The following is a 25,674-nucleotide window of genomic DNA, read 5'->3' as shown; positions in this document are numbered from 1 at the left end:
GAAAAATAGTATATGGGGTGTGTGTTTTCTAAACAATAATAAAGATTAATGGTTTAAAATATTAGTAGAGATGATAATATTGAACGTTTCAAAATGTGATGATTTAGAATAATGAACGAGCAGTCGAGCACCATTGGTTGATCCGCCTGTGAATGCACAAAGATGTCTACATCTCAAATCTAATGATATAGAAATCTGAAAACCACTTAAATTAGAATAATATGATTAACATAATACTAGTATTTACACGTTTTGATTTTCTCTAGGCACCGAAAATAAAATAAAATAAAAAACATGTACTAGTATTTAAAACAGAAAATTTTGGCTTTAGGAGTTTTTAATTTATTCGTGCGACGAGTATATCCATCCTCTTTAATGTTGGCATGATCTCTTCACATCACTTTCTCGTGTCCTCTTCGCTTTTCTTTAGTTTGTTTATATGCAAATCTTCTTTTCAAATAAAAGTTATATATATATATATATATATATATATAAATATCTTGAAAATATTTATTCAGCAGATTAATCATGTAGAAACACCTGTTAAAGCAACTTTAAAATATTAGTAATAACATTTTTGATAGTCTTGTCATACTAAACTTGTAACATAAGAATGAATGTTCATCTGTAAATGTAATGATAATGATATGTAATTTTTAGTGTTATACAAAATTCACATAGTATTTTCTAATCCAAACAGCAATGCATTTTTTTTTGTCGGAGCCTAGAATCATTTAAAAAAAAAAAAAAAAATTCTAATTTCACGTTATAATCATATAAACATATATCGAATCTTTGATTTCCGTAACTTGATTAAAAAAGTTGCTAGGAAACAAAAATTGAGAAATTGAAAAAAAACAAAAAAAGAGAGAGAGGGAGAGAGAAAGTGTCAGGAGGGGAGTTACGGAAGACGAACAACAGCGACATTTGCGCGCGTCCGACGTGTCAGCTTTTTACCTCTTCCACTGTCTCTTTCCCACTCTTCTCTACGCATCTTTGCCGGCGCGTGTCTTTCACACCCTACCACTCCTACTGTTCTCCCCACCCCCATTTTATCGTTTTTTTTTTTTTGTTACTACTTTACTTTTAAAAAAAATAATATTTCTTTCCTGCAGTTTTGGGATGATTGTTTTTCGAGATACATGTGTCAAATATTACCAATATAATTCTTTTTTTTTTTTTAATAATATGGGGTTGGTTAATTTATCCTTTATCCTTATTGATAATAATAACATAAAAACGATATTTCGGGAGTCTGAGATAATGTATCTCTTTCTTTCTTTGTAGTGAAGGTTTAGATTTCATGATTTTGATTCCTTAGCTTAAAAAAAAATAAAACTATTCAACTGATGTATCCTTACAATTTGTTTTTAAAAATAGAAAAAAATGAAATAAAAATAATTTCCATTTAACAAAAAAAAAAGAAGAAGAAGGGGGGGGGGTCAGGTCAAGAAGATGACATGTTAACATGAACGCTAGCGTTTTTAGGAGATGTACAGATGGGACACGTGTGCACACTGGACCCGCATACTCCACACAAGCACAAGTGTCTGCACGGTAACAGCAACACACACGATTCCTCCTCCCCACAGTTCCTACACAACTTCCTCCCCTCCGCCGCCTTAGTGCTCCCGCAGCACGACGACTGCGCATCGTCCTCTTCGTTGTTGTTATTATCAGCATCCGATCCTCCTGCGCAGCGTAGGTCATTAACCTGCGCGAGAACCTGGTCGAGGTTGGTGCGGAGGTGGTTGGCGGTGGCTTCGTTGGTCTGAGCAAGGTCTCTCCAGATTTGGTTTTCGATGGATAGTGACTTCACACGCTCCTCGAGAGCGTAGTTAACCTTGACGATCCTCTCTCTTTCTTCTTCTTTGACTCGAAGCCTTTTAGCGAGTCCTTGCTCTATTGCCTCAATGATCATCCTCGCCTGCCTCTTCCTCTTCTCTTCTATCTCATACTTCACTCTCTCCATCTGAAACCCAATCCAGCAGAACACAAGAAAATCAATGATCGATGCACACATTGCAGCAGCAGCAGCAGCAAAAGTCTTATTGAATGCGACGAATCTTTGGAAGAAACTTACATGAAGGGAGACGAATCTGTCGATATCGTGTTGTTGCTGATTCATGTGTGAAGAGATATCAATGTCTTGGCCAAGAAACGAAAACGGAGTTGTACTTGTTGCAGCGTTAACGCATGATGATGATCTCTGGTTCTGAAGAAGAAGATGATGATGATTATGATAATAATTCGATCTGGTAGAAGAAGACTCTCTGGAGCGTTTTCTCGTCTGTAGAGGGAAGAAATCACAGTCCAGACTAGTAGTAGTGGCAGTAGTAGTACCATCGGCGGCGTAGTAACCTGCGGTGGTCGGGGTAGTAGTATCAGCGCCGCCGCTGCCGTACATATGAAGAAAGGAAGGAGGCGTTGGGGTTGTTGTTGTATCGTCGGTAACGGAGAAAGGTGAAACGACGCCGTAACCGGTTTGATTGTTATTGCAGAAACCGCCACTGGTTGGTTCCATAGTGGTGTTATTGTTCATCATGAACTCTCTGCCAAATACAAAATAAAAAAGATTCAGTTGAAAAAAACATGAGATCGTAAGTAAATAGAGATTGAGAGAGAGAGGGAGAGCGTTGTATTTACACACAGACCTGTTGGGGAAGAGTTGAGGAGGAGAGAGGAAGAGATTGTGAGCATCAACGGCCATTGAAGAATGGAGAGAGAGAGAGAGAGAGAGGTTTAGAGATGATGATGGAGAGGAGAAGAGGAAGTTAAAGAGAAGGATGGAAAATTAGAAATGCATGCGTTTCGGTTTTTTGTTTTTTTGGGTGGCTTTTTTGATGTGCGTGAACAAGAGAGAGATAGAGAGAGAGAGCTTTGCTTTTTTTTTCCTTTCGTTCTTTTTTTTTTTTTTTTTTGGTTTTTAATTTGGTGAGAGGAAAGAAGACCAAATCGAAACGAACCTCAACCAAATGGTTGTTTCCTATTTATACACATCGATGCGACGAACGTGAAGAGAGAGATTTATGGCAGAGAGGTTAAAAAGAAATATATCTCTTTCCAAAAAAGAATTCCATTTTAAATTATTTTGTTTTGTTCAAACGTAAATCTAAATTTTACATACTGGGATTTTTATAGTTAAACTTACCATTTTTCTTAGGGTGTGCTGATATATGTTGACTTTTGCTATGTTTATCCTTTTTGGTTTAAATCTTCTCATTTTTTGCTTAACACGCTTTCTGAAACTGGATTTTTCTTATTATTAGTTACCTAATGCTTTGAATTTTGGGTGATTGAATTCAAATCTTGTTTAATTTGTATCGGTTATTGTGGAAATTTTTTGAAACAACACATCTTCTTATTATATACTACTTTTTCAGTTATCATAATTTTGATGAAGTGGTAAATTGTATATCGAAATTGGCGGAAAAGTTATTGAATTGTTTCTTTAAGTATTTTGTTTTTTGTTGGTCATACTAGTATTATTATTAGGAGTAACGCTCGGATTCGTTTTTTTCTTTTTCTCTTTTCTTATAACTTCATCACCGTACCAATTAAATAGTGTAGATTGGTTTGGACCGTGAATTTAGGGCAATTATAGGGGCATTTTAGGACATATACCACCGTAAAAAAGATGGGAGTTAATTTTGTTTCGAAGACATGCAATCAAAATATGACACGTGTAAGAAGTCATGCGTATTGCCATGTCATCATCATTCCAGCGTGGCGAACATTTTTGTAACTTTGGGACCCACAATATTGTCTTTTGTACGGTCCGTTAAAAATGGGTAAAAAAAGAAATCTTTACTTTTTTCCATTTTTCTGTTTGTAATATTTTTTTATTTCGTACGAGTTTGGCGCCATGTGATGCCACGTGGTGTAACATCGTGGCTACTTCTGTTTGACCCTTTCTTTGACCCTTTTTTTCTTCTTCTTCTTTTAAATGTATCATCAAACAAAAAAAAAAATTTAATAGAAACCACTTATTTTCAGTAAATAATTAATACTGATAGTTTGTCATTTAATGTTAAGTTTATTGAATATATAATATATTTAAGTTGTTTAAAAATGTGTTTATTTGATATTAATCTGATATTATAGTATTAAATTTCAATACAATAATAAATAACAGTAGTGTGATTTTTGAAAAAAGAATGATAAAGTTTGGCTCTTAAAAATTGAATCAATTGGATTGGTTCAATTATCCTCCAATTGAAGTTAAAAAAAAAACTGAAGTATCCATAAAATAACGAGAACCTAGAGGTGAAGAAAGAGAGATGGAGACAGGTTCTTGTGAAGATGATATCGGATAGAAAATAACACACAAGAATTAATTCCTACTTTAATTTATGTCCCTTTTACTCTATTTTTTTTCTTCTTCGTCTTTACATTTTTTTCGCTGCTTTGTTATATTTTCTTTGAATCTTTCCTACACAATAAAAAAAAAGTTAAACACAAATATGCCTTTGTCTTTTTAAAGCTTTCAAGTTTCCACCATCTTAATTTGTGTTATAAAGGCCAATCTTATATATAAAAAGTATATTTTGTAAAGTAAAAGAGTTGCCAATTTGCCATGGTGCACACAACTTAGATACGTGTTTGCTTCATTCTTCAATATTAATTGTACTCCTAGCTCATTCAAATTTGTTATACATTATATGACGACGACCAACATTGCCGATATATTAACTTATATGGCCTATGGGTGTCTGGTGCAATTGATCAAATGTACTAATTTAAGATATGAAGTCTTCATCTTGACAAGAAAACAATGAAATCTTAAATTGTAGTTTCCTCTTTGATTGAAGAGCAAGTGACATTGCACCTTGACTTTGGTGTATGGTATCCTTTTCTTTTCTCTTTTGATTATAACTTTGATTCTCACTTTCCTTTTTTTTTTTTTTTTCTTTTCTTCTTATTTGATTCAACTTAAAGTTGGTGTTGGTATTATTCATGTGATATCAACATTTCAAAAGAAATAACCATAACCATTGCAAGAATCTTAAAGGGTGCCTTACCTAGAACCTTCATCTTTCCTTAAAGGAACCACTATAACTTAATTTGTTGTAAAGATTGAATTCATGCTTTTGAAATATATACTCATATATCTTTCGGTTCGTATACATGATTGTTCGTGTATCAAAGTTTTGATAATTGTGACTTTAATTATGCTTTTGTTCCAACATCATCTCACACACCTAGATCTTACAACAATTCAAAAAGAGGCTTCAGTGGATGTGTGTAAAGCTTCCCATTAAAGACATGTGTTTCATTAATTGTTGGGGCTTACTAGTGCATACATATCACATGTACTATGGTCCATCCATACATGAGAAGTTCGTGACCTAACGTACTACACTTATCAAATGCACCATATGGATATTGAAACTCACAATCATCATAAGTACCGAGAGTAAGAATTGTGATCTAAAGATTTTTACGGAGTTTCATATTTTGGTTATTGATGAAGTCTTCTCTCAAAAAGTCAAAACTATTAAATTACTCATCAGACCATATAGACCATTATGACTTTCAACATTTAGTGACAACCTATACATTGGATGGATGTATTGGTGTAATATCATTTTCAAAGCTAGATGAAGTACCCATCCAATTACTCAAATAATAAATCGGCTCTCAAATATCGGATGTAAATGACAATTATTACGTCTGATTTTTATTGGTAAATTATCTTGGGAAGATAGATAGATAGGTAGATAGATGCATAAGAATAAGAGAAAAAGAGTTAGGTTTGAGAGGTCCCGACTCAATTAAAGATGTGTTGGGCCATCACTCTTTCTTGCTCTTCAAAAAATACCTTACTTAGCCGTATCACCGAAACATAACTTTCATAATTATAACACAACTTCAAGATTTATTTATTTATTTTTAAAATTGTTGCCCCATTAGGAGACAAGAGAAGAGGTTCTGCAAAAGACTTTAAACTTGGTGTCATGTGTGGTTGTGCTTATGGACAGTGTGTGGTCCCTTCAATTTTTATTTTATTTTAATTTTGTTCAAAAAAAAAAAAAGAGAGAACCAATGTGTAGATTGCATGATTCCCACTACTGCTTTCAATCTCATCTTCTGCTAAAATGCATAATGATCCCACCTCCACTTTCAATTCCCTTCAGACAAAATACGAAATAAATGTTTTATTATTATTATTATAAATGTATATGAATACGAGGAGAGTTATTCATAGAAATTGAATTTAAATGTACTGACTTGTTACCATCAGATCATGAACCACATTAACTCCAAGCAAACAGACAAAAGACAAAGGTGGTGGTTGTTGTTGTCAGATCACTGATTCACTTTCACCAAATCAAGAATTGGTTAATCAGTTTGAATCAAAAAGTAGAGAGATTAGACAACAGGTTATGTGTTGTTCTTTAAAGTAACTTACACAAATCTATCACTACATGACCCTACTTCAAGTCCCTACCTTGACTAGACCGATCAGTCTTATTCGTACGATCCAAGCAGAGTAAATGAGAACATGAGTCTCATTTTGGTCACTTCAAACTTTCTTTTTTCCTTTTAATGGAGATTGCAGGAAAACAATTATTAGCTCTTGCGAAGTGGCGGTGAGCTTTTGCTGCTACCTGTTGCCCTGTTGGTGCTGCTGCTCCTTCCTCTCAAAGGCCTACGTGTAGCACAGTCCCACAAGATAAATTAGTTTCTTTCTCTTTTAACTAGATTTGAAAGTAAAACATTGATACGAGATTTTCTAGTGAAATGATGATCCAGTTTCCTGTATGTTGAAGTTTGATCACAAGCTCCTGAACTAGTGTAGATGCAAGATAACAATGACAATACGTTTTTACATTGTTTTTCAATGTTAGCCACCGATAGAAAAGTTGTGATATCAATGTAGCTAGGGACCAGGCATACACCACTTGACACCAATTGCATAAAGATATCTAGTGTAATGTGAAGGTCTCAACCAATGCTTTTAGAACTAACAAAGAAGCAAAGCAGAGGAATGAGATAATTAGCTAAGTGTTCCTACAGAGGAATGGGCTAAACTAAGCGTCCTACAATTTACTTGACAGGGAGCTTCTTCCTAAATCCTCTAAGGAGCCTATACGTTCACACAATGTAGACGTCAATACATAACTAAGCAAGGTATATCTTTATTTCTTTAGCTGAAAAGGCTTGGAGAACTAGAGTAGGAAGAGGCTTTGTACGTCTTCCAGCGGGACCGCTTTCCCTGTTTAGAACAAAAGTGGAGATTACAGTGAGTACGATTACAATGGACAAACACTAGTCTATAATCTTGGCAATTTGATACCGAAGGCCATTTTAGCTATATAGGGCTAACGTTTCTTGAAAGTGTGTCACGCCATATAAGAATCTATTTCAGAATAAGACAAAGCAAGATCTTGATGAATACCTTACGGTTACGGGGCTTGGAGAACTAGAGCAGTAAGATGACATTCTACGTCTTCCAGCTGGACCTCTTCCCCTGTTTGGAACCAAAGAGGAGATTACAGTGTTTACTATATAACTGAGTACGATTACAATGAAAAAACACTACTCTGTAAGTAGCTACGAGAACTCAAATATTAGATCTTGGCAATTTGATACCGAAGGCCAGAGTTAGCCATAAGTTTGGTTAACGTTTCTTGAAACTGACAAGCCAAGCCATAAGTTTCTATTTCAGTATAAGACAAAGACAAAGCAAGATCGTGGACTATACTCAGTCATGAACTATGTACAGGTATCAAAGCTAACATTGAAATATATACATACATGGATTTAACCATACCTGCAGGGTGATCTCGGCCTTGAGTGAGAACGAGGCAGGCCTACAAATTGGTAGAGCTGTCAAATGGTCCGTCCATGGACCATTTGGGCTAGTCCATCTGGACATTCTTTTGCATGGACCAAAGTTGGACAGTCTCAAATAGACAATGGTCCACAAAGTGTCCATGCCCATTAAAACCATTTCTAAATGGTCATGACCATGGACAGCCTATTTTTTTTTTTATTGTAATAACTGAAAATATACTTCATTAATTTGCAGATTATTATTAAGTGGATCTGGTCATCATCTGAATATTTTTAAAAATGGCTTTAATATTTTCGGACTTATCGTTTTTAAAAATAAATAAGGTCGGAGTTGACAAAAAAAAAAGAAAAGAAAAGAAAAGAAGCAATATAATGTTTGGATCAAAGCAATCATCAAAATTAAAAAATAAAATAAAAGGGGTAATCGCTATATCTTCTCTCTAGGGTTCTGGCTGTTGCTTCTTCTTCTTCTCCTTCGTATCTGTTTCTCTGCTTCCGTCACGGGAGCCGATATGTATTGTTTCTCACTAGAGGCGGAACCATCCTCGTTGCGCTGATCGCCAATCCTTTTACTTACTAAGCGTTGTTTAGGGAGTCCGGATTCTGATTTTGATTTTTCTTTTCTTCTGGTAATTAGGGTAGCGTGTATCGCTTAGGAATCGATTCTCTCCGATAGGATCCTTATTTTACAATCTGATTCTTCAGTTTTTGAAAGCGGTTAATTAGGGTTTTTGGTAGATTAGTTGGTTTCCTTGGTAGCGCGATTATGGACGCTTTTGGAATTGGGAGTAGTATAAATCATGCTCCAGTAACCGACGATCTTAAGAAATTTGGAGATAATCCTACAGGTCTCTCTTCTTCTCCTTTTTCCTCGATTCTGCTTTGATTCTTCTCTTTTTTGAATTCGATTTCTTCTTCTCCAGATTTTTTTGTTTGTTTGTTTGTTTGAATCTGGATCTAGTTTGATTTACTTCTTTCAACTCTGTAGTAGTGAATCAAACCTGAATTGCTTCTTAGTTGATTCGTTAGACCTCCTTCCTCATTAATTTTCCTTTTGGTTTCTATCATACGAAGAGGAAGAAGATTAAAGGATTGGTTGCTATTTCTTTCGTGAACGAACATTCTATTGTGTCTTTTTCCTTCTTAGCTTGTTGTGCATTTGTTTTCCATAAGGCTCTCATAGTTTCATCTCTAGTTCAGGCTTTGACTAATTGGAAGGGTTTCTTTTGTACAGGTAATACAATGTTTGATGCATCTCAGTATGCCTTTTTTGGGAATGATGTTGTCGAGGAGGTTGAGCTTGGTGGATTGGAAGAGGAAGATGAGATTTTATCTTTCACTGGATTAGGGGATGACTTTTCATTTGATAAAGAAGAGGTGAAAAATCTCCCACCTTATTTCCTCTTAGCTAGCTTCACTCTTTGTATGCAAGCATGAGGAACTCTCCAGAGATAAAAGAAGCTTTTCTTAGATTTTTAGTTTCAGGTTTTATTTTATTTTTAGTGGAGTGACATACCGTTCTCCCCAATTTTTGCAGGTTGAAAATTCTAGATCTCTGTCCAACGTTGATGATCTTGCTAGTACTTTTTCAAAGGTTAGTTAGCGTTAATACCTAAGATATGTGATCACACCTGCATCCTATACTTCCTTTTTCTGTATCGTTCTATTTTCGAATTGGTAGGATTGCTTTGAAGAAGCTTGTGACCTGAGATTTTTTTTTATCTTTGCTGTTACAGTTGAATAGGGAGCCTGATGTCTATAGAAATACGGGGCCAATCACTGATAGGCGATCAATACAGAGTGAGTTCCTATCTGCATTAATCTTGTGAAAGAATACTTGAGTAATTCAATTTTGTGTATTCACATTGATTTAATATATGATAGAATTTCTTAGTTCTCCATGTACATAATTTAGGTTTAGGAGATTAGAGTTTTTATATTTCAATTCTATGTCTTTCAGTTTACTTTTAACTTTATGATTTCGAGTGAGCTGTTTTTAATTCCATTCTCCTAATTCATATGTTTGAACGACCTGTCCCTGTTTCTTAGTTCATTTCCATGGTTTTCCATCTGTCTTGCAAGCAATGCTTTACTTTGTGGCTTAACATTTCAATGGTTTTTTTCTCAGATCCTTTAGCTGCTGAGTGGACCCATGGGGAGGAGTTGCCAAGTTGGTACGGCCGGAAAATACTGGACTCTGATGCCATTAAAGATGACAAGGTGTGGTCAGCACAGCCTTTTTCATCTCTGGACCTTGTTGAGCAGAGAAATCCTGACAGAACAACATTGTATCCGGAACCACAACGTCAACTGCATCAAAAACAGCTACCCAGCGAACCAATTCTTGTCCCGAAGTCATCTTTTGTTTCATACCCTCCTCCAGGCAGCATATCACCAGATCAGCGGTTAGGACACCCTAATATACCATATCATTCTGGTGGGCCTCAAATGGGATCCCCAAACTTCTCTTCTTTTCCAACTTTGCAGCCTCAGTTGCCTGGTATGCATCATGGATCACCGCAGCATGCTGGAAACATGCCTCAGTTTCGTCCTGCTCTTCCTCTAAATAATCGCCCTCCAGGTCAATGGATGAATCGTCAAAATATTCATCCTGGGGATGGTTCCGGTATCATGGGTAATGCGATGCTACAACAGCCGCCTCATCAAAACGGTTTGATGCCTCCACAGATGCAGGGTTCTCAGAGTAGGTTACCACATCCGATGCAGCCTCCTCTTGGGCATATGTCTGGAGGACAGCCTCAGTTATTTAACTCCCATCTTTCTCGATCATCATCCTCTGGAAATTATGATGGAAGCCTTGGGTTTGTTGATCCAAGGGAAGCAAGACCAGGATCAGGTCATGGGAACAGACAGAACATGCGTTTTCACCAACAGGGTTATGATGGTGGCGTTCAGAGAAGATATAGTGGGTGGCCTCCGTTCCGGTCTAAATATATGTCAGCTGATGAGATAGAGAATATACTGAGAATGCAGCTTGTTGCTACACACAGCAATGATCCTTACGTTGATGATTACTATCATCAAGCCTGTCTTGCTAAGAAATCTGCGGGTGCAAAACTGAAACATCATTTTTGTCCAAATCATTTGAGGGACCTCCAACAGCGTGCACGGACAAACAACGAGCCCCATGCTTTTCTTCAGGTTGAAGCTCTTGGTAGGGTTCCTTTCTCTTCAATCCGCAGGCCTCGGCCACTTCTTGAAATGGACCCTCCAAATTCAACTAAACCTGGTAATGCGGAGCATAAAGCTACCGATAAGCCCCTTGATCAAGAACCGATGCTTGCAGCTAGAGTGTACATTGAGGATGGTCTTTGTCTCCTCCTTGAAGTTGATGATATAGATCGTTACTTAGAGTTTAACCAACTCCCGGACGGAGGACACCAGTTGAAACAAAGACGGCAATCTTTGTTGGAGAGCCTCGCAGATTCACTTCAGCTCGCTGATCCTCTTGCCAAGAATGGGGAAAGCCGGTCTCATGATGATTTTCTCTTTCTAAGGATTGTCTCTCTTCCAAAGGGTCGGAAACTACTGACAAGGTATCTTCAGCTTATTTTCCCTGGCAGCGACCTAATGCGGATAGTTTGCATGGCCATTTTCCGTCATTTAAGGTCATTGTTTGGAGTCCTCTCATCTGACGCCGATATCATTAAAACCACAAACAAGCTTGCGAAAGTTATAAACTTGTGCATTAACAACATGGAGTTAGGATCGGTAAGCGTGTGTCTAGCAGCGGTGTCTTGTTCTTCTGAGCAGCCACCGCTCCGTCCCTTAGGAAGTCCGGTTGGAGACGGAGCTTCCACGGTACTGAAATCAATACTCGACAGAGCTGCCGAACTTATCAGGGCAAATAATTTCAACAACGCAGTCATGGCTCTATGGCGCGCTTCCTTTAACGAGTTCTTTAATCTGGTGATGAAGTACTGCATAAGCAAATACGAGAGCATCATGCAGAGTTTGAATTCACAATTGCCACCGCATTTTGCCACGGAGATATCTGATGCAGCTACACAAGCTATTGCCCGCGAAATGCCAATTGAGCTTCTACGTGCAAGTTTCCCACACATTGATGAGCAGCAGAAGAGAATACTATTGGAGTTTATCAAAGGGTCTATGCACGGAAGCCAGAAAACCGAGCCAGTCTTATTAGGTTGATAGTATCAAAGATTGAAGCAGTAAAAGTGAAGATTCTGTATCGGGAAGTCTGTATATGAAGCAGAAGAAGATCATGCAGATACCCGCAAGAAGTGAGAATGGTATCAAAGTTTCTATTCGTGCTTCAAATGGACAAGACTGTTTTTGTGTCTTATAGGTAAAAAAAGCAGCAGAGAAAAAGTTTGGTCTCTCTGTACAGAGAAAAAAGTCTTTTTAGCTTTGCAAAACTCCTCTTTAGCCGATGTTTTGTTTGTGTTTCTGTCTTTCGCTTAGTTGATCTCTTTTGTGTTTTGAAACCTTGTTAATGTTTTTTTGATAATTCTCTTTCCTTTTTTTTTTCGTTCTCTGTTTTACCAAAAAACATTTCGAGTTATCATTATACTTTAGTTAGTAATGAATTCATTTGTTCTTCTTCCTATCATCCCACGCTAGAGCTTTCTCGTTTAGGCAAAGAGCGTGTTGTCAACGAGCAGGTGTAATCGCGTGGATAAACAAACAGAGGCGGAGGAAGAGAGAGAACCTTTCGGATGTAAAAAAAATAAAGAACACAAGAAAAAAAAAAGAGAAGAAGCCTTCGACCAAATTTGATTTCAGATTAGAGTGGGAAAAAAGTACATAATGATCCTTGCCCTTGTCTGGGTTCTGAAATCTTCTTCCATTTCTTATCTTTCAGTTTTCTGATTGCTGTCCGATTGATTATAAAGCAGCCATGTCGACTCTATTAAACTCAGTCTTATCCATGGCGGCGAATCCATCACCGGAATCTTCGATGCCGAGAAAAGCCCTAGGTTTTGTTTCCCACATCCCCACCGGTTTCCTCCACTTCTCCTCTGTCAATAAAGGTGTCACTAGGGTTTTAGCTTCCACCCATATTACGTTATCCCCTAAAGACTCCGCATTTACCATTACCGGATCCAGTTGGAAACCCGATTCCAGTTCCGGGTCTTTTTCTGACGACCCGAGAAGCGACGAACCGAGTTTGAGCGATTCTTTCTCTCATCTCGAGTGTTTAGTCACGCAAGGGCGTAAACCCAATGTAGCTCATTCTACTCAGCTCTTGTACGATCTCTGCAAAGCTAATAGATTGAAGAAAGCCATTCGGGTCATTGAGCTTATGGTTAGCTCCGGGATTATACCCGATGCCTCTGCTTACACTTATCTGGTTAACCAGCTTTGTAAGAAAGGTAACGTTGGTTACGCGATGCAGCTCGTTGAGAAGATGGAGGATCATGGTTACCCTTCCAATACCGTTACTTACAATGCCTTGGTTCGTGGTCTTTGTATGCTCGGGAGCTTGAACCAAAGCTTGCAGTTCGTCGAGAGGTTGATGCAGAAAGGTTTAGCTCCTAATGCTTTTACTTATTCCTTCTTGCTTGAGGCTGCTTATAAAGAGCGAGGAACTGATCAAGCTGTCAAGCTCTTAGATGAGATCATTGCCAAAGGCGGTGAACCCAATTTGGTTAGCTATAATGTGCTCTTGACTGGTTTCTCTAAGGAAGGGAGAACAGACGATGCGATGAAGCTCTTTAGGGAGTTACCTGCTAAAGGGTTTAAGGCTAATGTTGTGAGCTATAACATTTTGTTGAGGTGTTTGTGCTGTGATGGGAGGTGGGAGGAAGCAAATTCGCTCTTGGCTGAGATGGACGGTGGAGATCGAGCTCCTTCTGTGGTTACCTATAACATACTGATCAATTCGTTAGCTTTCCATGGAAGAACAGATCAGGCAATGGAAGTTTTGAAGGAGATGAGTGTAGGAAATCATCAGTTTAGAGTCACTGCCACGAGCTACAACCCGGTAATAGCGCGTCTGTGCAAGGAAGGGAAGGTTGATCTTGTGGTGAAATGCCTAGATGAGATGATTTACAGGCGTTGTAGACCAAACGAAGGAACCTACAACGCCATAGGTTCTTTATGTGAGCATAACAACAAGGTGCAGGAAGCATTCTACATAATACAGAGCTTAAGCAACAAGCAGAAATGCTGTACGCACGATTTCTACAAGAGCGTAATTACGAGTCTGTGCAGGAAAGGTAACACCTTTGCAGCGTTTCAGCTCTTGTACGAGATGACTAGGTGCGGGTTTGATCCTGATTCCCACACCTACTCGTCTCTGATAAGAGGATTATGTCTGGAAGGGATGTATACAGGAGCGATGGAGGTACTGTCGATAATGGAGGAGAGTGAGAAATATAAACCTTCAGTAGATAACTTTAACGCGATGATTCTAGGGTTGTGCAAGACAAGGAGGACAGATTTGGCAATGGAGGTGTTTGAGATGATGGTTGAGAAGAAGAGAATGCCGAATGAGACAACGTATGCGATCATTGTTGAAGGGATAGCTCATGAGGATGAATTGGAGCTGGCCAAGGAAGTTCTTGAGGAGCTGCGATCGCGTAAGGTTGTGGGACAGAATGCAGTAGATAGGATTGTGATGCAGTTCAATTTAGATTGATGGTTAGGAGAAGAAGATTCATGAGTCTCTTTTTTTTTCTTCGTAAAACTTTTTAGTATACATTTTTTTCACTGTTCGTAACAATTTTATGAGGACGATGATTTATGTAAGCTTCAGTTGTAGAACCACAGATCAATAAGAACTATTTAACAGATGGAAACTAAATGAAGAGAAAGAATCCTAAAAGCTTAATAGTAGGAGTAAGATGTTGATGAAGCAGGAAAGTCTGAAATTATCATTCATTAAAATCTTAAACAATAGTCTTGAAACTTAAATGGGAAACAAAAAGAAGAAGAATGTTTTGAGAGAAGCAAGAAACAGAGTCTAATGATGATGTCTACTTAGATCGCTGTCTCATCTTTCGTCTCTTCCTCTTAAGCCTCCTCATGCGCTTCTTCTTCCACTGCAAATCAAGTAGCAAAAACCGTTTAGTATTAAAACCAAATTATGCACATAGAATTAGGAAGCAGAATTGGCTTCTACATTGACCAAAAGAGATGAATCAACCATAAAAATGTGCATATTAGTAGGGTGATCAAGGTTGAGACACTCAAAATTCAACTGTTAGAAACCAAAATCTCATACATTTCCAGACATGAACCGAACTTGATTAAAATTCCCAACATTTTTTCCATGAATACAAAATAACAATCGAATCCTAACAAATAAGTAAAGTTTGGTGTGCTACCTACATCTACATCTAAGCAAGGTTCCAATCTCACTAGAGTGATTCGCTATACACAGCAATTTTACAAATTCCAAACAATGCTCAAAAGATGAAGAGAGAAAACATAAACCCTAGCAGATCAAATCACTCAAGGCAACCTAAGGAATAGTAACGAAAGATTTAGAAGAAAAAAAGGAAAAAAAAAAAAAAAACAAAGACAAACCTTGGCTCTCATCTTCTTGTCGCTGTGGATCGAATCAGAGAAAGAGAAGGCGTTGTTAAAACAAGCAAATATATACAAACATATTGAAAACCCTAAAAATAAAAATCATTTTACTGAAAATAATTCAACTTCTCAGGGATATTTCCGTCATTTCTCTCTGAACTTCCCTTTAACTTAATTAAAAAGATCTTAAAAAATTCCCAAACCAAAAAAAAAACGTAACCACGCCGGGAAAATGGAGCAGGAACCAGAATCGGACCGCCGCGATTCAGCTGATGCGATGACTACTACAAGCTCCAACGCCGTAGAAGGTGGAGGAGAAGCAATGGCTCGAGGTTTATCAGCGATGCTGGAGTCGGTCATCAAAGACTTTGACTCTAAATCTCTCGATACGCTCAATAGCCAAGACAAACTCTCCGCTTCCCTCGATCGCTTAGTCCAAGGTACACTAAAACTTATCTCTCGACATTTTCTATTTTTTGCAAGTTTAACCCGTGTTAAGACTCGTGAATCGATTCGTGCAATCCGAATGTTTCACAAAATCAATTCAATTGCTTCGATCGAGTTGGTGGTATTGGATAAAGAGTTTTTTTTTTTTTTACAAATTGATGATTTTGTTGAATATATTAAAAACAGAGCTAGATCAATTGCTGGAGAACGCTCCGTTGCCGTTTATAGTACAACACGCATCGAGAATCACAAGCGTCAAACAAAGAGTTTCGTCGCTTAATCTTGTCCTTAAATCTATTCAAAGGCGTATCGATAACATCGATCACATGCTCTCTGCCAACTCCACCACCACCACCACCACCACCCTAGGTATGTTAATTTCATTACATCATCGTCTTCATATCTATAGTACTACTACTGGTTCATTATTTTATCTCACTTCTGTTTTTCTTATACTATGACCGTAACGCAGACAAAACATCCTCGGATACTACATTATGATGAGCTTACTGCTTCGGGTTTGGTAGCAGAGAATCAAAGAGGTGATGAGCTTTTTTTTAATATAAAGTGTCTCTATGTAATGTACAAGTTTGCTCATCGTTTTGATGTTATCGGGCTTCTCTATTGGGCTTTTCTTAGATCAGTTCTTTTTTTTTTTAATTTCGAATACCCAATTTTCCATTTTTATTTGTTTTCTTTTACTATAGTAGTAATAAAATATCTTTTTTTTTCTTCTTTTGTTTATATCGTTACAAACTCTAATTCGATGAACCAGGGTCCATCGACCCAATCATGTAAAACAGAATTTTTAAGTGAATATGTCGGGTTGCTTATTATTTTTGTTTTTTTTTTTAAATTCTATTTTGTTGGTTAAAGGCTTTTACATAAAATAATATCCTAACGTTTTAATAAAAATCTTGTCACGTGGGTTGACGACAAAATCGATAGGAGGAGGATACCCCGTATATATTATTTGTGTGTGTGTGTTAACAGAGAGTCACGTGTCTTCTGTGCTGGTCACGTGATTGAAGCCTATATGATTGGATCTCCTAGGCTTTCTTTTGTAGTTCCTTTTAGATTATTTTTCCAATTGTGTGTATATATAGATACATCTCTCTCTATTGATTACAAAGCTTTTCTCGTATGGGCCACCAAATTTCTTTCGTTGGTTGGTTAACCACTATCTTCTTTCTATAACGACCATGTTTTTCATTATTATTATGTGGACGATTGTGATGGGGGTGTGTGTGTCTTGTAAGGGGGGGTGTTAATAATAAAAGTTAATGATGTTATAAAAGAAAAAAAGTAAATTACTTGTAGTAATGAAAAAGTATAGAAGACCGAGCCTTTGACCAGAAATCTAAGTAGTACATCCCATACACAAACCTAAACCCATTTCGGGAACTCTGCCAAAAGTTTTGTCTTTAAACCAAACAAAACTAGCTTACTTTTATCTCTTTTGTGCGCTACTTTACAAATCATTAGTTGCAACTTAGCATACTCTAGTCGCAGCATAGATGTAACTTTCAAGACGGATATATTCACTTTTTTTTTTCTCTCAAAAAGGAATTCGATTAGAATTATACCACAAAAAAATGCTGTTAAGGGTTGTTTTAAGTGAGAGTATGAGAGGAGGAGAAAGGGGACCAAAGAGAGAAGAAGCTAAAAAGTACACAAGAACAGAGAGGATAGAGACAGGTGAAAGAAGCTTATTAAGAGGAGTCTTGTACTTGTACAATCTCTCTTGCTTGTCCAATCTATCATTTTGGCTTAAATAATAATAATAAAAGTTTAATGTAATCTTTCGTACATTTCACGTACCATAATTCATAATAAAAAAAAGATCGTGAAAAATCCTGACACAAAAAACATGTGATGTGGTTCAAACAACAAACCGAAGACCAATATAAGAAGAGATCCAACATTAATATGCTTAAACGAACCTTCCTTTTGATTAACAAAACAACAAACAATAAATAAAGAAAGAAATGTGTGGTTAAAGTCTCTGAACACTGCATCATTTCCGAAACTCAGAAAACGACAAAATAAAACTATCGGAAAGAAAAAAATCACATGAAAGAGACAGCTTAGATAAGCTTCAACGTGGGGAGAGCGCAAATACACACAGAGCATATGAGATAAAAAAAAAAAAGTATCTGTTTTTTTTCCTCTGACCCACGCGCATTCGTTTTACGCGTCAACCTCACTCTCTCTCTCTCTCTCTTTCTCTCAATCCCCCAAAGCAGAACGAGCAACAATTAGGAGATTCCAGTTCCATTTTTTTGAGTGTTTAATGTCAAATGAACCCTAGAGTAGACCCCTAGAACAATTACACTTAACCAGTGACAGACAGATTCTTTATTTACAGTACACACACACTGGATTTACTAATCTCATAAAAAAAAGCTCTGTTAATAATAATCATAATAATAAGATTTGTTGGAAGTAACAAACCCAAAAAAAAAAAAACAAAAACAAAAAAAAGGATGATTACTACTACTAGCTAGCTACTGTTGCATTGCATCAAGAACATTGTGTCGTTGTTGTTACCATTTTGATGAAAAATTCCCAAATTTTTTGAAAAAGGTCCGGGTTAATTTAGTTTCGATCCGTTGAGTTACGACCTCTATTGATATGAGACGAAGAAGCTCTGTTGTTGCTGTTGTTGTTATTGCCGTTTGTGAAAAACTGACCGAAGACAACTGAACCACCTCTGATTGAACAAACCGGAACGTTTAAAACTGGTGTTACCCTCACGTTTGAGCTGTACGATCTCTCCATTCCTCTGTGTCTGTACCCGCTTGTTCCACCGTTGAAGCTGCTTGGACTGCTCGAGCTTCGTTCCAGGCTCTGGAACACGATTTTACCTGATGAGTTAAGTCTTGGACTGTCCACAGAGACTCCTCTGTGAGATGTTGTGTCTCCTCCACCCGAACGTCGCATCGGGCTGCGTCCCACTCTCCCTCCTCCGGTTCCTGCTGATGAATGGTTGACTAACCTCATTCTCGGTGGGTTTGGGTTTAGGCTACGAGCGGGAGCAAATGGATTCGCGGTGATGTTGTGGTTGTGGTTGAGGTTATGTCGCTCTGCATCGAGAGAGAGTCTGGGGAGATCTTCGTGGTCGTGGCCGGAGGAGGAAGAGGAGAGAGACATACGAGAAGAGGATAAGGAGAGAGATTCGCAATCGGAATCTTTGAGAAGAGGAAGGCTCATGAGTAACGAAGCATCTGAAGAAGAAGAAGAAGAAGAAGAAGAGGATCCGGGTGAAGACGACGATCTAGAGCTCCGATGCAAGAATTGCTTCAAGGAAGAGGTAGATGATCTCGGATTCGAAGGAAACGTCGTCGTCGTAGTAGTAGTAGTAGTCGTCGGAGCTTTGCTGTTGTGAGAGAATCGTTTGAGACCTAACAAGTCTCTCCACCTACTCGAACACCGTGGTGCCTTTGGAGAAAAAGTGCAATTATCGCCGCCACCACCGGAGATATTATTATTATTATCCATCTCCGACCTGCCGCCGATCTCAACCGTCGTCTGTTGCTGCTTCGTGACGAGTTTACCGTCGGAGAAAAGCTCGTCAGCGGGGAGGATTCCGACAGGATCCTCCTCCAACCTAAACTCGAAATCGCCAGCTACTTGATCCTCCGGCGGAATCTGCTTCTTCTGAGTGTCAGATGCGGCCGATCCAGAGCCCATGGAGTCTTCGCGGCTGAAAGAAGCTCGTGGATTGAAACATCCGTAAGTAGTAGGAAACTCCTGAGAAACACTAACATTGTTTACACATGCCGAAGCCATCACCCTCGTTCATGCACAAAAAAAACTTATCGCCGTGCCGGAAAAAAAATCAACGGCCAGATCCAAAACCAGAGAGAGAGAAGAGAGAGAGAGGGGGTTTATGGATGAGTGAGTGACAATGGTTTGTTTTGGAGCGTTGTGGAGTTTGTTTTTGGGGAGAGTCGACTGACTTACTAGGGAGGGGGCCACGATGAGGGGTTTGCCAACAGTTTATTTAAAACGACCCCAGGTGGCGCGTGCATCTCACCCGTCTTCTTCTATCGGGGTTGTTTACGGTATTTCGCACTGTTCTGTTGGAGCCAATGGCGGAGCCTCTCTGATCAAAAAAATGATTCTCAAACGGCTAATTCCACAGGTTAGTTAAGTCTACTAATCCTACTACTACTAGGTACTTTTTTTTTAATTTATCTATTCTTAAATGGTATTTGTTTAATTGATCTCTCTGGAATATTCCAAAAAGTTTCATCTTATGAATTTGGGATACAAAACTTTAAAAAAAAAAAAAAAAAAAAAAGTTGGACGTTGGAAAGTATGAAATCATAAATATATAGTATATGCATAGGTCACGTGACATAAGGTGTTCTTTTGATTATCATCATTAAATAAGGGTCATTGAGACAGCTAGCCATAAGCTGTTTGTTTGATCAAGATTGGATAAAAGATGCCACGGGATGATATACGCCGGAAAAGCTGAGATATCTTTGATCAAAGAATCACAACGCTCGCTTTCTCTTTTTCTTTTTTTTTTGGGTTCTTTGATCAAGAGAAAGATTGGATAAAAAAGAAGCAAGCTACCAACATCAAAGTTATTTTTATTTTTATAAGCAGATTAATACTAGTATCTGATTCTTTCTTTGTAATATACTGATGATCTACTATACCATACCATCATTTCACTTGTATAGCTTTAAGATCTTTCTGATTTCAGATACATCCTACACTGTCTTTAATGTTCTTCTAGTTATGGGTAGCTTGCTTCTGTGTTTCGCTCTCTCTCTCTCTCTCTCTCTTTCTCTATTATATATACGTGTGATGATTATTGAGTGCATGGTGCAATGTGTGTGTGTAAGGGTGTTTGTCTCTCTATATCTGGTGTTGTGTCTATATTAGGATGGACTATAGACTAAATTTGAGTTTGATCACTGTCCTTTCGCTTGCAGATTTTATGATCAATTGCACATGACACCCCCCATCAACAGTTGTTTTTTGTTGTTGTTGCAAAACCACATGAAGATTAAAGGGAATAACATGAAGGTACATAGTTTGTCTCATCACTTTCTGAGTTCCAGTTCCATGTGTCTCTCATTCATTCCTCTTATGGTGTAGCCAATTTCAATACCCTTTTGATTTGCCTTATCATCGAGCTTCATCACCAAACAAAAAATTGATGACTTGAGAGTAGAATATTGCAGCTATGGTGAGCCAAAGCAACTAGTAATGAAATGATGATGAACAGCTTACATGATTCATTATGTATAATATAGTCTAATATAAAATGTACAAAAGATCCCAACAACTTTATGTATAACTCCAGCAAAATGCTCAGTGTAACCAAATAACCAGTAGTGCATATCTTTTTATACACTTTCTCTCACTCGATTTGAAGGGAATAAAATGGTTTCTTTTGTGTTGTTGAAGTGCAGTTTTGGTGAAATATGAATACATCATTGCATTTGGTATGTGTTGTTGTCCAGAGTGAAGGAAGTTGGAGTAGTTTTCTAGGACAAGATTCTAAACTATTTGAGTTGCATCTTTCAATTCCATTCATGGAATATGATTTCAAGAAAAATTGCAGGAGATGTAATTGAGCTTTGTCCTAGAATTATCAAGAACAAGACCTTTTTTGGATTTTCAGCTTGAAGCTTCAGAATTGAAGAGCCAAAATTCATCTTTTCTTCTTCTAAAATTGAATTCTTTGTGATTGATACATATCATACATTACACACTCTCAGCCAGCATATTTTAGATATGGATGGAATATATTTTTTATTCTTCAGATTTATTACAATAATATAAAGTTAAGAAAAAAAAAATGTTAAATTAATTATTTAATTTAAAATTCGAAAATACCACATATGAGGTTCTTCTTCTTCCTCTTCTTCTACTCGTCTTTTCGACTCTTTTGCTTAAACCCAGGAAAATGGAATCATGCCTAGAATTGTCTCTGAAGCTAAATCCTTGCCTCACTCCTCTTACTCCGCTCTATCCATTCACGCCATGTTCGTATTCGCCGCCGCTCAGTCTCTCTTCTTGCTACCCCCGCCGCCTCTATTCGCAGGTCACCGTCAACGCCGCGAGGAAACTCAACCACAACGTCAGTTCTGAATTCGATGATAGAATCAACGGCGCTTTATCTCCCGACGCCGATTCCCGCTTCCTCGACCGTGTAATTTCATCTTTCAATTCTCCCTCTCTCTCTTTTCTTTTTTTTTTGATTCACTCTTTAACAACAATACGTCTACCATAGCTGAACCTAAGCATATCTGCAGTATACTTTTTTTGATTCATTAATTCATGGGATTGGATTTGGTTATACTATGTGTTAGAGTTGTAATTCATTTTGAGCTGGAATTCTCAGTTTGCCAGTGGCTCGGAGACTGTCTCCCCAAATTTCTGAGCTTTAGTTATGGGTAACTCACAGATATAGTTAGTATCTTCTTCGCTTGTTTATGGATTAAAAGAAATATTTTTTTTTGATTAGTTTCATCTATCATTTGGCTGTTTCTTGCACTTCTTTTGGGGTTACATTGCTCTGTGTCTTCTCTTCTTTGAGCTCACATACATATTTTTCTTGTTTGAGTTCTCTGTCTCACTCACTTTGCTTTTCTTGGCTTGTTTACAGCAAAAGGCTTTAGAGGCAGCTATGAATGACATCAACAGCTCATTTGGTAAAGGAAGTGTAACGAGATTGGGGAGTGCTGGTGGAGCACTAGTGTGAGATTCTCTTACTTATTGTATAACTTTCCTCTCCTCAAGAGTGTTGTGACAGAACGAGTCCAATATCATGGCACTAGACATCTTGATTACACCATGTTATTTTTTACTTTACGAAAATATAAGATGATTGTGTATATTGACGTTGGTCTGCTGTATTGCAGGGAAACTTTTCCGAGTGGTATATTAACTCTTGATCTTGCCTTAGGCGGAGGCCTGCCCAAGGGTCGTGTAGTTGAGGTATTGATCTTGCTTAGATATGTTGCAGAGCTCTGATCATAGAATGTGTGACGCTGGTCTCAGTTTTTCCTCTATTTGAAATTTGATACTGCAGATATATGGACCAGAAAGTAGTGGCAAGACCACGCTAGCACTCCATGCTATTGCTGAAGTGCAGGTATATACTCTGACCAGACAATTCGATTTTTATACCATCTCGGGTATGTCGCTTAAACATAATTTGCTAATTGTGCAGAAGCTTGGAGGCAATGCAATGCTTGTGGATGCAGAGCATGCCTTTGATCCAACATACTCTAAAGCTTTAGGGGTTGATGTAGAAAATTTGATAGTGTGCCAGCCAGACAATGGCGAAATGGCTTTAGAAAGTAAAACATTCTAAATTCTCGTACTGTGATAGTAATTGCCATGTAAAGTATGTATTTGTGAAACTAATATGTTCTTCTTCTTATTACTCACACAGCTGCAGACCGTATGTGTCGCTCAGGTGCGGTTGACCTTATTTGTGTTGATTCTGTTTCAGCACTTACTCCACGAGCTGAGATTGAAGTATGACATCATCTCTTTCAAACATCTACTTTCTGTATTGTATGAAACTCCCTGAGGTTAATTTGTTTCCTCTCCTGTTTCGTACTTAGGGTGAGATTGGAATGCAGCAAATGGGTTTGCAAGCTCGTCTTATGAGTCAAGCTCTTCGTAAAATGTCAGGAAACGCCTCTAAAGCTGGTTGTACGCTTATTTTCCTAAACCAAATTAGATACAAGGTGAAAATTATGACTAACCACTCACCCTTTATGCTATCCATTTTGATGAAATTGATTTCATGTATAAGCATGTTGTGTTCTCGAACTAACAGTGCTAATCTCTTGCTATTAAGATTGGCGTGTACTATGGGAATCCGGAGGTGACAAGTGGAGGCATTGCGTTGAAGTTCTTTGCATCAGTCCGGCTAGAAATTCGTTCTGCTGGGAAGATCAAATCTGTAAGCATAATAGTTCTATTAACTTTGCAGTGTATTTCTATGTCATTTTGAACTAAACTCATTTTTAATTCAAAGAGCAAAGGGGATGAAGATATTGGTCTTCGAGCTCGTGTAAGAGTGCAGAAAAGCAAGGTTAGTATCAAGGCTAAACATGTCCTTAGTCTAATGTCAACTTATTTTAGACATTAAAGTGATTTTGCCTATTTATTGACTATTTTGCAGGTGTCAAGGCCGTATAGGCAAGCAGAGTTTGAGATTATGTTTGGGGAAGGAGTCAGTAAACTGGTATGCGTCTGTGGATGACCAGTCTCTCTGTCTCTGACAACGCATAATCGTTGTTGTTGATTACGTTTTTTAACTAAAGCCTAAATTGTAGGGATGCGTTCTTGATTGTGCTGAAATAATGGAGGTTGTGGTGAAGAAAGGTTCTTGGTACAGCTATGAAGACCAAAGGTTTGGATTCTACAGTGACAACTCAGAAATCCTTTTAAGACTTCTGATTATGTGACAGAAGTGGATAGAGTGTATGAGATATGGTTTTGTGTTTGGGGTCATTGTTTCAGGCTAGGGCAAGGAAGAGAGAAAGCACTGCAACACTTAAGGGAAAACCCTTCTCTTCAAGAAGAAATTGTGAAGGTTTGCTTCCTCTATTCTTAATCTTAACCAATCTCTGTAGATTTCTAATTCCTTCCTTTTTAACAAATGTGAAACGTAAGCTTTTTGCATGAATTCGTTCTCTTTATGCTATCTTTTTTTGGAATGGTGTTGCAGAAAGTGAGATTGTTGATGTTAGATGGAGAAGTTCATCGATCAACTCCTTTGGTGAGCAGCAGTTCTTCCCCGGCTTCGCATCATGAAGAAGAAGAAGACTCGCTTGACGATTTCCAATGACTTAGCCAAGACTTAGGGATCTAATACATTTTAGACCAAGATCTTCCAAATCATGTTCATCTCTTGTTTCATGATGACACCAAATGGTTCTGTCCAATATATATGTTGTATCCAAGATCATTCTTGTGCAACAAAATCTTCGAAAATTGGAGGATGAGAATCACAGGAAGATGAATATACATAAACACTAGAAGTTTTTTATAAATTCAAAAGTATTTCTGAGTTTTACAAGATTAAAGAGGAGAACAATAACACAGAAACATTTATAGAACATGAGTACACATGCGTCTAACAACTTAAGGTTTACTGAGCCAAAGCACTGGTGTTGTACACAAGAAGAGCACCTCCGGCAAGAATTCCGGCGAGAGTCACAGCCCAAATTGCCAATCCGGTGACTCCTCCCTTGTACACATCACCACTCGCTGACCACTCGTTCTCGTTGTAAATAGGACTGCAACCCAAATTTTAAATACATCATCATCTTACTACTACTACAAAGTTATTCCATGGTTCTTTAACAAAAGGGTTATATGGAGATTATTTATTCACCTGTATCCATCGACGTTAGCTCCATACTTGTCGACGTATTTGTAAACACCGTACCCCTGCGTTCAAACGACATCCTTTAAAGAGGATTCACCAAATAACAATACAAAAAAATATAGAACGACGTCGTGGTTTAGATGTATTAACCAACCTTGCCCTTCCTGCCGGAGGCGTCGACGCCGTCCCTCAAGTCCATGCTGCCGTTAATTCCTACACAAACACATCGATTTAGCGGATATAAGCTATACATGAACGGTAAAGTATGTGTGTATAAATAATTACATAATAGTACTAACCAAAGGGTTTGTCGGTCTTGATCTTCTTGACGCCACTGGCGACGATTTTGAAGGAGGGACGAGCTCTTGTGAGCGAGGGTAAGCCTCTAGCCGAGGTCTTCTCCACGGTGAAACCAGCTGGTTTCAAGGTCACCGATGAAAACATTACTGAAGCAGCCATTATTGATTGGTTCTCTCACAAGATGATCAAACTTCTCAATCTCTCGATCTCTCGATCTCTCTAACACAAGA

General features: G+C 38.0%; 9 protein-coding genes and 3 long non-coding RNA genes across 12 annotated transcripts in view; 5 read left to right on the top strand and 7 right to left on the bottom strand.

Annotated features, from left to right (window-relative positions):
• LOC109129551 (uncharacterized) overlaps positions 1 to 4,931 on the bottom strand; it is a 52,781-nt gene extending 47,850 nt beyond the window's left edge. The window contains exon 1 of the mRNA XM_087489849.1: positions 4,829 to 4,931. The gene's annotated coding sequence lies outside the window, so the exon portion shown is untranslated. The remainder of the gene's footprint in view (positions 1 to 4,828) is intronic.
• LOC104752347 (transcription factor MYB63-like) overlaps positions 1 to 4,931 on the bottom strand; it is a 34,561-nt gene extending 29,630 nt beyond the window's left edge. The window contains exon 1 of the mRNA XM_087489848.1: positions 4,889 to 4,931. The gene's annotated coding sequence lies outside the window, so the exon portion shown is untranslated. The remainder of the gene's footprint in view (positions 1 to 4,888) is intronic.
• Positions 1,323 to 3,108, bottom strand: LOC104752341 (putative BOI-related E3 ubiquitin-protein ligase 2). The gene is made up of 3 exons (XM_010474447.3): positions 2,655 to 3,108; positions 2,084 to 2,552; positions 1,323 to 1,972 (listed from the first exon to the last, which is right to left on the bottom strand). The coding sequence occupies exons 1-3, from the start codon at positions 2,708 to 2,710 to the stop codon at positions 1,448 to 1,450; spliced, it is 1,050 nt and encodes a 349-aa protein (XP_010472749.1). The 5' UTR covers positions 2,711 to 3,108; the 3' UTR covers positions 1,323 to 1,447.
• Positions 4,932 to 5,858: 927 nt separating the features above from the next.
• On the bottom strand, positions 5,859 to 7,829 carry LOC104752340 (uncharacterized). Its single transcript, XR_015583451.1, has 6 exons — positions 7,778 to 7,829; positions 7,403 to 7,474; positions 7,127 to 7,219; positions 6,452 to 6,652; positions 6,232 to 6,320; positions 5,859 to 6,131 (listed from the first exon to the last, which is right to left on the bottom strand). It is a non-coding gene; the product is annotated as an uncharacterized LOC104752340 (long non-coding RNA).
• A 215-nt stretch (positions 7,830 to 8,044) lies between these two features.
• Positions 8,045 to 12,389, top strand: LOC104752337 (protein PAT1 homolog). Its single transcript, XM_087489846.1, has 5 exons — positions 8,045 to 8,648; positions 9,035 to 9,177; positions 9,338 to 9,394; positions 9,537 to 9,600; positions 9,929 to 12,389. Exons 1-5 carry the CDS (start codon positions 8,567 to 8,569, stop codon positions 11,971 to 11,973), a joined length of 2,391 nt encoding a protein of 796 aa, XP_087345972.1. The 5' UTR covers positions 8,045 to 8,566; the 3' UTR covers positions 11,974 to 12,389.
• Positions 12,390 to 12,528: 139 nt separating this feature from the next.
• On the top strand, positions 12,529 to 14,577 carry LOC104752338 (pentatricopeptide repeat-containing protein At1g79080, chloroplastic). Its single transcript, XM_010474445.3, has one exon. The coding sequence runs from the start codon at positions 12,683 to 12,685 to the stop codon at positions 14,423 to 14,425; it is 1,743 nt and encodes a 580-aa protein (XP_010472747.2). The 5' UTR covers positions 12,529 to 12,682; the 3' UTR covers positions 14,426 to 14,577.
• A 60-nt stretch (positions 14,578 to 14,637) lies between these two features.
• LOC104752336 (uncharacterized) lies at positions 14,638 to 15,564 on the bottom strand. Its single transcript, XR_761910.3, has 2 exons — positions 15,316 to 15,564; positions 14,638 to 14,828 (listed from the first exon to the last, which is right to left on the bottom strand). It is a non-coding gene; the product is annotated as an uncharacterized LOC104752336 (long non-coding RNA).
• On the top strand, positions 15,502 to 16,601 carry LOC104752335 (uncharacterized). The gene is made up of 3 exons (XM_010474444.3): positions 15,502 to 15,758; positions 15,952 to 16,134; positions 16,238 to 16,601. Exons 1-3 carry the CDS (start codon positions 15,551 to 15,553, stop codon positions 16,264 to 16,266), a joined length of 420 nt encoding a protein of 139 aa, XP_010472746.2. The 5' UTR covers positions 15,502 to 15,550; the 3' UTR covers positions 16,267 to 16,601.
• Positions 16,602 to 18,241: 1,640 nt separating this feature from the next.
• Positions 18,242 to 20,040, bottom strand: LOC104752334 (uncharacterized). Its single transcript, XM_010474443.3, has one exon. The coding sequence runs from the start codon at positions 19,555 to 19,557 to the stop codon at positions 18,364 to 18,366; it is 1,194 nt and encodes a 397-aa protein (XP_010472745.1). The 5' UTR covers positions 19,558 to 20,040; the 3' UTR covers positions 18,242 to 18,363.
• Positions 20,041 to 20,220: 180 nt separating this feature from the next.
• Positions 20,221 to 21,172, top strand: LOC147926026 (uncharacterized). The gene is made up of 2 exons (XR_015583450.1): positions 20,221 to 20,811; positions 20,884 to 21,172. It is a non-coding gene; the product is annotated as an uncharacterized LOC147926026 (long non-coding RNA).
• Positions 21,173 to 21,514: 342 nt separating this feature from the next.
• Positions 21,515 to 24,806, top strand: LOC104752332 (DNA repair protein recA homolog 1, chloroplastic). Its single transcript, XM_010474441.3, has 13 exons — positions 21,515 to 21,943; positions 22,400 to 22,491; positions 22,656 to 22,731; positions 22,826 to 22,888; positions 22,967 to 23,096; positions 23,192 to 23,277; positions 23,367 to 23,492; positions 23,606 to 23,710; positions 23,786 to 23,842; positions 23,933 to 23,995; positions 24,087 to 24,163; positions 24,274 to 24,346; positions 24,482 to 24,806. The coding sequence occupies exons 1-13, from the start codon at positions 21,698 to 21,700 to the stop codon at positions 24,599 to 24,601; spliced, it is 1,314 nt and encodes a 437-aa protein (XP_010472743.1). The 5' UTR covers positions 21,515 to 21,697; the 3' UTR covers positions 24,602 to 24,806.
• On the bottom strand, positions 24,779 to 25,665 carry LOC104752333 (photosystem II 10 kDa polypeptide, chloroplastic). Its single transcript, XM_010474442.3, has 4 exons — positions 25,444 to 25,665; positions 25,299 to 25,357; positions 25,151 to 25,206; positions 24,779 to 25,052 (listed from the first exon to the last, which is right to left on the bottom strand). Exons 1-4 carry the CDS (start codon positions 25,601 to 25,603, stop codon positions 24,905 to 24,907), a joined length of 423 nt encoding a protein of 140 aa, XP_010472744.1. The 5' UTR covers positions 25,604 to 25,665; the 3' UTR covers positions 24,779 to 24,904.
• Positions 25,666 to 25,674: the final 9 nt, after the last annotated feature.

Source organism: Camelina sativa, chromosome 16, assembly GCF_030686135.1.
Source record: "Camelina sativa cultivar CO46 ecotype springtype chromosome 16, ASM3068613v1".
Taxonomy (NCBI): domain Eukaryota; kingdom Viridiplantae; phylum Streptophyta; class Magnoliopsida; order Brassicales; family Brassicaceae; genus Camelina; species Camelina sativa.
This window is presented reverse-complemented; position numbering and strand designations above follow the sequence as displayed.

What these genes read in the sequence shown, in the direction of transcription:
- LOC104752338 (XM_010474445.3), top strand. Translation starts at nt 12,683, where the DNA reads ATGTCGACTCTATTAAACTCAGTCTTATCCATGGCGGCGAATCCATCA.
- LOC104752337 (XM_087489846.1), top strand. Translation starts at nt 8,567, where the DNA reads ATGGACGCTTTTGGAATTGGGAGTAGTATAAATCATGCTCCAGTAACC. An exon ending in TTTCATTTGATAAAGAAGAG is followed by an intron (nt 9,178 to 9,337) that starts GTGAAAAATCTC and finishes CAATTTTTGCAG; the next exon opens with GTTGAAAATTCTAGATCTCT. An exon ending in TGATAGGCGATCAATACAGA is followed by an intron (nt 9,601 to 9,928) that starts GTGAGTTCCTAT and finishes TTTTTTTCTCAG; the next exon opens with ATCCTTTAGCTGCTGAGTGG.
- LOC104752334 (XM_010474443.3), bottom strand. Translation starts at nt 19,557, where the DNA reads ATGGCTTCGGCATGTGTAAACAATGTTAGTGTTTCTCAGGAGTTTCCT.
- LOC104752332 (XM_010474441.3), top strand. Translation starts at nt 21,698, where the DNA reads ATGGAATCATGCCTAGAATTGTCTCTGAAGCTAAATCCTTGCCTCACT. An exon ending in TGGCGAAATGGCTTTAGAAA is followed by an intron (nt 23,097 to 23,191) that starts GTAAAACATTCT and finishes TTACTCACACAG; the next exon opens with CTGCAGACCGTATGTGTCGC. An exon ending in CTCCACGAGCTGAGATTGAA is followed by an intron (nt 23,278 to 23,366) that starts GTATGACATCAT and finishes TTTCGTACTTAG; the next exon opens with GGTGAGATTGGAATGCAGCA.
- LOC104752335 (XM_010474444.3), top strand. Translation starts at nt 15,551, where the DNA reads ATGGAGCAGGAACCAGAATCGGACCGCCGCGATTCAGCTGATGCGATG. An exon ending in CCTCGATCGCTTAGTCCAAG is followed by an intron (nt 15,759 to 15,951) that starts GTACACTAAAAC and finishes TATTAAAAACAG; the next exon opens with AGCTAGATCAATTGCTGGAG. An exon ending in CACCACCACCACCACCCTAG is followed by an intron (nt 16,135 to 16,237) that starts GTATGTTAATTT and finishes ACCGTAACGCAG; the next exon opens with ACAAAACATCCTCGGATACT.
- LOC104752341 (XM_010474447.3), bottom strand. Translation starts at nt 2,710, where the DNA reads ATGGCCGTTGATGCTCACAATCTCTTCCTCTCTCCTCCTCAACTCTTC. An exon ending in CCTCAACTCTTCCCCAACAG is followed by an intron (nt 2,553 to 2,654) that starts GTCTGTGTGTAA and finishes TGTATTTGGCAG; the next exon opens with AGAGTTCATGATGAACAATA. An exon ending in ACAGATTCGTCTCCCTTCAT is followed by an intron (nt 1,973 to 2,083) that starts GTAAGTTTCTTC and finishes ATTGGGTTTCAG; the next exon opens with ATGGAGAGAGTGAAGTATGA.
- LOC104752333 (XM_010474442.3), bottom strand. Translation starts at nt 25,603, where the DNA reads ATGGCTGCTTCAGTAATGTTTTCATCGGTGACCTTGAAACCAGCTGGT. An exon ending in CCTCCGGCAGGAAGGGCAAG is followed by an intron (nt 25,207 to 25,298) that starts GTTGGTTAATAC and finishes GTTTGAACGCAG; the next exon opens with GGGTACGGTGTTTACAAATA. An exon ending in GCTAACGTCGATGGATACAG is followed by an intron (nt 25,053 to 25,150) that starts GTGAATAAATAA and finishes TTTGGGTTGCAG; the next exon opens with TCCTATTTACAACGAGAACG.